The following is a 10,874-nucleotide window of genomic DNA, read 5'->3' as shown; positions in this document are numbered from 1 at the left end:
AAATAAGTTTTGAATTTTAATATAAAACTGTTAAACGGACTATAGTTACTTTTTATAAACAGACTATACATTGTTTTTCTATAAATTAGCAATTCAGATACGTAGTATAACATCACACTACCAACTGGGGGCGTAGCTCAGATGGTAGAGCGCTCGCTTAGCATGCGAGAGGTACCGGGATCGATGCCCGGCGCCTCCAAGAACTATTTTCTTACTTTTAAAATTCCAATAATTTTATTACAAAATGATGATTTAGTTTTCCCTTTTCATATAAAACTAATGGATAAATAAACCAGTAAACATTACGAAATTAAAAAAGGTTATTAATATTTAATGCTAAATTATAAACATTTTTTGGTACTTCTTTATTATCACTCGCCGATAGGGTATATTGTACAATAGTAAAATATTTGTTAAGCTATTTTTCGTTAAATCGAACAAAAAAAACCAATGAAAGAAGTAAGAAACGTGAAATTGTACTTTTTTAACGAAAAATATAGTGTATATTGACAAAATGGAAAATATGAGATAATTTTCAATGCTTCATTAACGGTACCAAACTTTGGTCCCTTACATCCCTAAAAGTATCAATTTTTGCTTAAATAGATAGTCGACATTTAATTTAAGGAAAACGAAATAGTAATTAAATGTGTTCTATATAATTACTACACTATACAAATTCTACCAATTAAGTAATATGTACAGAATGGTCTAATTGACAATTTATACGTTCATTACGCAGTAAAGACATCAGGAAATTATAAATTTTGTATAAGTAAGTTTAAAATTTTAAAACACGTGAAACTTTAGAGCGGGAAATTTTTCCTGAATTTTGATATAAGTAAGTACATTTATTATTTCTTTTTGTTCCCAGCAGTTATTACTTTTGTAGAAAAATAGAAGTAGTAAAACGGAGCTGTTTTGACGTGTGAAAGGCAGTAGTGTTCCAAAAATTGAATGTTCCGGAACCTGCAATAACAGTTAAAAACGCTTTGAAAAATTTTGAAAAACCTTTTTCGCGTCGTTAATTTTTACCATAGGTACCATCGGTTAATAACACAAAACTGAAACATTCGCACACACCTGTGGGAACACGATGGTAAGTAGTGTAATAACTTCGAGGTTCTTATACAGGGAGCTTTAAACTTAAAAATGTTGAACAATTTAATCAATAGGTTAAAGCGTTATCGTTATTCGGGCTTGATAACTGTGATGTAGAATTAAAGTTTCTTCTATACTAAAAATTAGTTAAAAGTATTTTAAAGGACTCCTGATGCCATAGGGCACCAGAAAATTGCTTTTTTTACTCATTTATTACTAATTTCGAAGCCCGTGTGCTCCCGCGGTGTGCACAATAGTCACAACGAAAAGACTTACCTGTTTAATCGAGATTTTATCAGATGAATTTCTGCAATTCTTCCGGATCGTCAATGTCTTCTACTGGCGGAGACGGTCCGGAAATGGACAGTGTGGGCAATCCGAAGTGCTTTTTACTTTCGTCGAGTGATATGTTATCAACGCTGCGAGCTTTTCGGCAAAGCCGAGAAATCGACCCGTAACGTCTCATGAACTCTTTCGAATCGAAACCGGGGCCGCTGTTGGAAATGAAAATTGCTGAATTAGTCCGGTCTCGTTGCCTTCGGGTTCGGGATAATCCCCTAGGCTCTCTGTCGATCGAACCAGTAGGCCAGCGGCTCTGAAATTGAAAAACGAACACACTTACTTATTTATATACCTACTAAAATTATTGATCCAAAAAGGATCACTAAAGACCCTAAATTAGTACCTTCCCTTTGTAAATAACACAAAGAAGATTGCCGATAATCAAATGTAGGTACGCATATCCAGAATCATCATCGTAAGGTCGTCAGTCCTAAGACTGGTTGGACACGTACCTCCACTCTTTCCTATCCTGAGCTAATCTTCGCATTTTCCTAACACTAAAACAACCCACATCTTTAACTATTTGCGAACAATAATCTAATGTTGGTCTACCTCTACCCCTCCTAACCCCCGTTTCTGCCTCTAATATGTCCCTGATTAGACCTTCATGCCTGAGAAGGTGTCCTACTAACCTACCTTGCCTATTTCTTATTGACTTCCATAGGGTTCTCTATTCTCCTATTCTTTCTAACACCTTTTCATTTCTAACCTTCTTTATCCACGGTATCCTCTTCATTCGCCTGTAACACCACATTTCGAACGCTGTTAACCTTTTCTTTTCCGCCACGCTCACCGTCTATGTTTCGCACCCGTACAACGCCGCGCTTTTACCGCTTCCAATTTATTTAAAGCTATTTCTAACTCCTTGCTAGATGGTAATACTGCTATATCATCTGCAAATCTAAGCATACTAATCTTCTTCCCCCGTATATCTATCCCTACAATTGTACTGTCTTGAATGATGTCGATGNTATATTTTTCCTTTGAAATTAAAAATGTACGCCAGTGTTATCATGGACATTTCCCAGAGGATTTTTATTCTTATTCCGTTTACCTTCTTTCATAAATTACAATTTCAGAATTAACAAAATGTATGGAAGGATTGGATTGCTTGGCATATTTTATTCAGGAACGAAATCGTTCCGTTAAAGAAAATATGTTTTCTTGTATGAAGGAAGCCCAACATAAAGAGATACCTGAGCCATATTTTTCTAAGGAATAAATTAACATGTACGGTTTAGTTTTAGGCCTCATTCACATACAACTGTGAATTTGTATTGTAAAAATATGCACAAGTAGATTTAATGATTTGAAATAACAGTACATATAATACCTTTGTAGACGTGGCTTTGTTTTTATTGGTTGGATTGCAAAACTATTTGCAGATTTAAAGTCCATGTCATTTTTGGAATGAAGTTGCCTTATTATAAGATCATGGATCAAGAGGATAAGAGAAAAGAATCTCTCAAAAATAAGCAAGCACAGTGTTTTACTTCCAGTGGGTATATTTCATTTAACTGACGTCCATTTTTGAATCTACTTGTAGATTTGATTCTACATATTTTACGCATGGAATGATGAATTTAATTAATCTTAAAATACTTACTTATATATGTTTAAGCAAATTTATGAAAGTTGTCTATGTAACTAAGTACAAAGTTGTGTGTTAGATGCCACTTTTTGTTTTAATTGAGGTGTAATTCAAAATCTGATTGTTAATTTCAATTCTACGAGTTATTTTAAATGTATATGTAAATGTATGCTATTATAGAAATACTTTTTGTGCATGTTGAAATAAATTTAGGAAACTGAAGTGTGTAACAGAGCATAAAGTTGTACGTCAGATATCTGTATTTTTTTTAATTGAAGTCTAATTGTAAATCTGATTGCAAATTTAAATTCTACGGGTCTTTTTACGTTGATCTGTATATGTATGTTGTTATAAAATTACATTTTGTATATAATGAAATAAATTTAGGAAACTGAAGTGTGTAAGAGATCATTAAGTTGTACGTCAGGTGTCTGTATTTTTTTTAATTGAAGTCTAATTGTAAATCTGTTTGCAAATTTTAATTCTACAGGTCTTTTTACGTTGATCTGTATATGTATGTTGTTATAAAATTACATTTTGTATATAATGAAATAAATTTAGGAAACTGAAGTGTGTAAGAGATCATTAAGTTGTACGTCAGGTGTCTGTATTTTTTTTAATTGAAGTCTAATTGTAAATCTGTTTGCAAATTTTAATTCTACAGGTCTTTTTACGTTGATCTGTATATGTATGTTGTTATAAAATTACATTTTGTATATAATGAAATAAATTTAGGAAACTGAAGTGTGTAAGAGATCATTAAGTTGTACGTCAGGTGTCTGTATTTTTTTTAATTGAAGTCTAATTGTAAATCTGTTTGCAAATTTTAATTCTACAGGTCTTTTTACGTTGATCTGTATATGTATGTTGTTATAAAATTACATTTTGTATATAATGAAATAAATTTAGGAAACTGAAGTGTGTAAGAGATCATTAAGTTGTACGTCAGGTGTCTGTATTTTTTTTAATTGAAGTCTAATTGTAAATCTGTTTGCAAATTTTAATTCTACAGGTCTTTTTACGTTGATCTGTATATGTATGTTGTTATAAAATTACATTTTGTATATAATGAAATAAATTTAGGAAACTGAAGTGTGTAAGAGATCATTAAGTTGTACGTCAGGTGTCTGTATTTTTTTTAATTGAAGTCTAATTGTAAATCTGTTTGCAAATTTTAATTCTACAGGTCTTTTTACGTTGATCTGTATATGTATGTTGTTATAAAATTACATTTTGTATATAATGAAATAAATTTAGGAAACTGAAGTGTGTAAGAGATCATTAAGTTGTACGTCAGGTGTCTGTATTTTTTTTAATTGAAGTCTAATTGTAAATCTGTTTGCAAATTTTAATTCTACAGGTCTTTTTACGTTGATCTGTATATGTATGTTGTTATAAAATTACATTTTGTATATAATGAAATAAATTTAGGAAACTGAAGTGTGTAAGAGATCATTAAGTTGTACGTCAGGTGTCTGTATTTTTTTTAATTGAAGTCTAATTGTAAATCTGTTTGCAAATTTTAATTCTACAGGTCTTTTTACGTTGATCTGTATATGTATGTTGTTATAAAATTACATTTTGTATATAATGAAATAAATTTAGGAAACTGAAGTGTGTAAGAGATCATTAAGTTGTACGTCAGGTGTCTGTATTTTTTTTAATTGAAGTCTAATTGTAAATCTGTTTGCAAATTTTAATTCTACAGGTCTTTTTACGTTGATCTGTATATGTATGTTGTTATAAAATTACATTTTGTATATAATGAAATAAATTTAGGAAACTGAAGTGTGTAAGAGATCATTAAGTTGTACGTCAGGTGTCTGTATTTTTTTTAATTGAAGTCTAATTGTAAATCTGTTTGCAAATTTTAATTCTACAGGTCTTTTTACGTTGATCTGTATATGTATGTTGTTATAAAATTACATTTTGTATATAATGAAATAAATTTAGGAAACTGAAGTGTGTAAGAGATCATTAAGTTGTACGTCAGGTGTCTGTATTTTTTTTAATTGAAGTCTAATTGTAAATCTGTTTGCAAATTTTAATTCTACAGGTCTTTTTACGTTGATCTGTATATGTATGTTGTTATAAAATTACATTTTGTATATAATGAAATAAATTTAGGAAACTGAAGTGTGTAAGAGATCATTAAGTTGTACGTCAGGTGTCTGTATTTTTTTTAATTGAAGTCTAATTGTAAATCTGTTTGCAAATTTTAATTCTACAGGTCTTTTTACGTTGATCTGTATATGTATGTTGTTATAAAATTACATTTTGTATATAATGAAATAAATTTAGGAAACTGAAGTGTGTAAGAGATCATTAAGTTGTACGTCAGGTGTCTGTATTTTTTTTAATTGAAGTCTAATTGTAAATCTGTTTGCAAATTTTAATTCTACAGGTCTTTTTACGTTGATCTGTATATGTATGTTGTTATAAAATTACATTTTGTATATAATGAAATAAATTTAGGAAACTGAAGTGTGTAAGAGATCATTAAGTTGTACGTCAGGTGTCTGTATTTTTTTTAATTGAAGTCTAATTGTAAATCTGTTTGCAAATTTTAATTCTACAGGTCTTTTTACGTTGATCTGTATATGTATGTTGTTATAAAATTACATTTTGTATATAATGAAATAAATTTAGGAAACTGAAGTGTGTAAGAGATCATTAAGTTGTACGTCAGGTGTCTGTATTTTTTTTAATTGAAGTCTAATTGTAAATCTGTTTGCAAATTTTAATTCTACAGGTCTTTTTACGTTGATCTGTATATGTATGTTGTTATAAAATTACATTTTGTATATAATGAAATAAATTTAGGAAACTGAAGTGTGTAAGAGATCATTAAGTTGTACGTCAGGTGTCTGTATTTTTTTTAATTGAAGTCTAATTGTAAATCTGTTTGCAAATTTTAATTCTACAGGTCTTTTTACGTTGATCTGTATATGTATGTTGTTATAAAATTACATTTTGTATATAATGAAATAAATTTAGGAAACTGAAGTGTGTAAGAGATCATTAAGTTGTACGTCAGGTGTCTGTATTTTTTTTAATTGAAGTCTAATTGTAAATCTGTTTGCAAATTTTAATTCTACAGGTCTTTTTACGTTGATCTGTATATGTATGTTGTTATAAAATTACATTTTGTATATAATGAAATAAATTTAGGAAACTGAAGTGTGTAAGAGATCATTAAGTTGTACGTCAGGTGTCTGTATTTTTTTTAATTGAAGTCTAATTGTAAATCTGTTTGCAAATTTTAATTCTACAGGTCTTTTTACGTTGATCTGTATATGTATGTTGTTATAAAATTACATTTTGTATATAATGAAATAAATTTAGGAAACTGAAGTGTGTAAGAGATCATTAAGTTGTACGTCAGGTGTCTGTATTTTTTTTAATTGAAGTCTAATTGTAAATCTGTTTGCAAATTTTAATTCTACAGGTCTTTTTACGTTGATCTGTATATGTATGTTGTTATAAAATTACATTTTGTATATAATGAAATAAATTTAGGAAACTGAAGTGTGTAAGAGATCATTAAGTTGTACGTCAGGTGTCTGTATTTTTTTTAATTGAAGTCTAATTGTAAATCTGTTTGCAAATTTTAATTCTACAGGTCTTTTTACGTTGATCTGTATATGTATGTTGTTATAAAATTACATTTTGTATATAATGAAATAAATTTAGGAAACTGAAGTGTGTAAGAGATCATTAAGTTGTACGTCAGGTGTCTGTATTTTTTTTAATTGAAGTCTAATTGTAAATCTGTTTGCAAATTTTAATTCTACAGGTCTTTTTACGTTGATCTGTATATGTATGTTGTTATAAAATTACATTTTGTATATAATGAAATAAATTTAGGAAACTGAAGTGTGTAAGAGATCATTAAGTTGTACGTCAGGTGTCTGTATTTTTTTTAATTGAAGTCTAATTGTAAATCTGTTTGCAAATTTTAATTCTACAGGTCTTTTTACGTTGATCTGTATATGTATGTTGTTATAAAATTACATTTTGTATATAATGAAATAAATTTAGGAAACTGAAGTGTGTAAGAGATCATTAAGTTGTACGTCAGGTGTCTGTATTTTTTTTAATTGAAGTCTAATTGTAAATCTGTTTGCAAATTTTAATTCTACAGGTCTTTTTACGTTGATCTGTATATGTATGTTGTTATAANATAAGGTACATACATATTTACGGAAAGTATTACTATCTTTTAAGTATTTGGATTTTAGTCATTACCTATTACTGACTATTAATATAATGTCATCATTCTATTTAAGAAAATGTAGAAACTTTAAATGTATTATTATGTTTTGAATAATTATTACAAGAAGTAGCCTCTTCCTAGTTCAGAATTGACGAAAAATGTAAGAGCCTTATCAGCTATTTTTTTTGCATTATCATATATTAAATTCATAAGGGTTTCCTTCAAAGCAAATGTGTCAAATGTATTCTAGGAAGGGATAATATTTTAGGTACACTGTACGAAGAATATTTTAATATCTTCTACTTTTGACAAAAAAAGCAAAAAATCGATGTCTATCTAGATCTAATTTAAGGATAATGTGATAAACAAAATTTTGAAGTTTCATTTTTTGATATTTTGAATCTAATTACTAAAATCTTTGCTTGATTAATTATAATCATATATCGCGTTAATAAACTAAACAGGTAAAGCAAGAAAAGTTTACCGAACATAAAGGTATTTGTACTAATATTTGTATGTCGCGTCGAATTTTTTAAAATGCCACCTTTTGATGAATGCATGTACCTGAATATGGAATATCCCTATGTTCGGTTCTTAACTCGCCACTAGTGTATATAACCAATTCTAAGTACTAGCAACAACATGGTGATTTATAATGGTAGGTACTCGATGAAAGCAAAAAATTTATGTATGAATTAATACATACATCATTTATTCCTTTATTAATACTGATAAAATCCCGTGCAGAGCGTGCAAGTGAGAGAATAATGTAATCACTCGTGTTATTCGTGATATTAATAACAATGATGATCAGTCTAATATGATAAATAGGCTTGTTGTGTGTTTTTTTTTTTGTTTTGCTGATATGAGAACTTACTGATCGAAGAGATTGGGGTTGACGCTAGGTGCAGTCCGCCCGATGTAAGAGGGCGAATTGGCACCCGCAATCACGATTTTCTGTGGTACGTCGAGGATAACGAAAACAACGATCCAGCATACAGCATCCATCCTAGTAACATTAATACAATACTCTATTTATCAATGTTCATTTATCTACCAACACTACTCTACAATTTAATGCCATTTTCTAAGATAGATGTAATAGAGGAAGAGCCAGTGGCCAATTTTGAGTTGTCATTTCAAAAGCCACAAAACTTACTCAATATTCAATAGCTGTCTGATAATAAAAGCCATTTCTGGCCGGAGTAGACTACCCTAAAATTTTAAAGAGGGTAGAAAAAAAGATTTAATTTTGTCACAAAACTGGGAAATTATTTTTAATAATATTTTAAATTCATAAAAAATCGCCAGAACTTTTTCGTCCCTCGTTGTTGTTGACATAACGCTACAAATATTTATTAAAAATAGCTGTACTTTTGTCATTTTAGTAGATTTGAAATTTAAAGAAAATGTATTTGGAAAACGAATTGTCAGAACGAAAAACGTTACCACACGAGTGCGAGCGAGATAGGCTTGTTGAATTAAGTTCTGTCAACAATTACTAGGAACGAAAAAGTTCTGGCGATTTTTTATGGATTTAAAATATTATTGAAAATAATTTCCCAAAGTTTTGTGACTAATGATATAACATATCATATCATGAAGATTTCTGACATGTATTAAATATTGAGTAGGTAAGTTTTGGTGACTTTTGAAATGTCAACTCAAAATTGGTCACTGGCTCTTCCTTTATAAACAGTTCGAACAGTTGAATAACATTGAACGGCAGAATAATTTGAAAACTGTTCACAATAACAGAATTGATTGGTACGATTCTTTGAAGAAATTTTACAAAAAAGAATGTAAGTAAATTATTGCAGATTTATCTTATTATGTGTACTTAAGTAATTAATATTCTAAGGTAAGCCAGGAGGATTCTAGGGGGGGTGTGGCCCACGTGGCTTCCCCTTTGCTACGTCAGTGTGAAGAGAGAATAAAAAAGGAAGTATTAAACAATTGCGTTAAAGGTTTTATGATTAAGTATGATAGTTTTCTCTCTAAAGATGTCAAAAACCACAAAATGCCCCCTTTTTAAGCGCTGCGTTTTCAGTAATCTTAAAAAAGGCACCCCTTTAAATTTACTTCAAGCAATTTAAAAATTTAAAAATGAAGCAATTTTGAATTTTATTTAGAAAATTAGATTTCCGTCGAAATACTTTGCTATTAATTTTGTTTTTACCATTTTTCGTATCGTGCCTATTTTATCACCAACGTGTTAATCATAAAACTCGTTTCATACTATTATACTATTGCTATTATACACGTGTTTTTATGTTTTAAAATAGTTTTATTTTCGTATTTTTACGACTCTTTAAAATACGTGTCTTGAAACACTGTTTTAAGCATGTCATATCAACTCTGTAAGATGTTTTCTTTATTTCATCTTTATAACCAATAAGTAGGTACTTTTACTCTAGTTGGAGAAATTTAAAAAATGTTTAATATGTGATGTTTTGTTTTTTACTTTAAACAGAATTCAATAATTTAAATCAGACAAACCTTTAGGATACAAAAAGGAACGCCTACCTTACATGTTGAAAATTTTCCGCAAATTTTCCCTACAGATTTTACAATTATTACCACACAATGACCAAAAAATACACGTAATATATTAACTTCATAATTTCGCTTTCGATAAGGACTAACCCATACCGTACGTTGCAACTGTAAAACACTGTTGAAGGATAATGCTGCTGAACGACCAAAGCTATGACTAAAGCTATCGTCGAGAATAGAAATAACTTTAGCTTATTAATTATATGGATCTCTATTGTCAACTTTATTTACTGAAATTGCTTTACTATAATAGTTATTACTATTTACTTTGAAAATTGCGATATGCATCTATCGCAGTTGAAGTAAACATTAAAAAGTTGCAAGCAAAATCAACTATTGTGGAAAAGAAATAAAGAATAAAACACAAAACATTTTCTATTTTTCACAAAGATAAAATCGAAGATAATGAGAGGTAGAAAAGGTGGTGAAAGAACGAAAAAGATAATATTCACATAAGAACGAAAATAAATTGAAGAAGGTTATAGGGAAGTATGGAGCATATCCGAAAAGGGTTTCAAGGAAAGTTGGGAAAAGAAAATGTATTTATTTGAAGTACTGGTAGTAAGTATACTGATGTATGGAGGGGAAATGTGGGGATAGTCAAGGCACAAAATAATCGAAGGAGTACAAAACAAATACATAAAATGGATCCTTAGACTTGATCAAACAACATCAAGCTACTTAGTAGCCAGTAAATACTACTACGAACTAGTAAATATTGTCAATAACTGACATATTATTGTTTAATATTTTCAATTGTATTGTGTCGAAAATAAATGTAAAGTTAATATTGCAGTTCCTCCCTTGAATCACAATTATCAAAAATTGACTGTTCCTCAAATCTCCTAGTAAAACAAAGTCGGATTTACATCTAGTAACACAAAACCATTTTGTTTGATAATGTGTAAAATCCTGTCACAGATATTATTAGAGATCTTAAAAAACTTTACACCTTCCAAATTCCCAAAAACTCGGTCTTTTTATCGAAATAGATAAGGAGACGGTAACTAAAATGTAGCGCAATTGTTATAGGCCTGATATTGTTATTTATTATTAATAAAAAACAAT

The 10,874-nt window shown here is 29.5% G+C and overlaps 1 protein-coding gene, 1 long non-coding RNA gene and 1 other non-coding gene across 9 annotated transcripts in view; 2 read left to right on the top strand and 1 right to left on the bottom strand.

Annotated features, from left to right (window-relative positions):
• The window catches only part of LOC112905706, a 9,731-nt gene extending 2,537 nt beyond the window's left edge, over nt 1–7,194 (top strand). For 2 of the 3 annotated variants that reach the window (XR_003231960.1, XR_003231962.1), the window contains one exon: nt 2,685–7,194. This is a non-coding gene — a long non-coding RNA (uncharacterized LOC112905706). The remainder of the gene's footprint in view (nt 1–2,684) is intronic. The other variant, XR_003231961.1, reaches the window with a different exon arrangement.
• On the top strand, nt 127–199 carry Trnaa-agc. Its single transcript has one exon. It is a non-coding gene; the product is annotated as a tRNA-Ala (tRNA).
• LOC108734196 (tenascin-R) overlaps nt 925–10,874 on the bottom strand; it is a 190,977-nt gene continuing 181,027 nt past the window's right edge. For 4 of the 5 annotated variants that reach the window (XM_018465636.1, XM_018465634.1, XM_018465637.1 and 1 more), the window contains 2 exons: nt 1,378–1,696; nt 925–969 (listed from right to left, as the gene is read on the bottom strand). In XM_018465636.1, the coding sequence (XP_018321138.1) occupies nt 1,397–1,696 (300 nt within the window). In that variant the 3' untranslated portion in view covers nt 925–969; nt 1,378–1,396. Of the gene's footprint in view, nt 970–1,377; nt 1,697–8,127; nt 8,260–10,874 lie in introns of those variants that run through there. The other variant, XM_018465638.1, reaches the window with a different exon arrangement.

This window comes from Agrilus planipennis, unplaced genomic scaffold (genome assembly GCF_000699045.2).
Source record: "Agrilus planipennis isolate EAB-ADULT unplaced genomic scaffold, Apla_2.0 scaffold7, whole genome shotgun sequence".
NCBI classification, from domain to species: Eukaryota; Metazoa; Arthropoda; class Insecta; order Coleoptera; family Buprestidae; genus Agrilus; species Agrilus planipennis.
The sequence above is the reverse complement of the archived record's forward strand: the minus strand, read 5'-3'. Positions and strand labels throughout refer to the sequence as shown.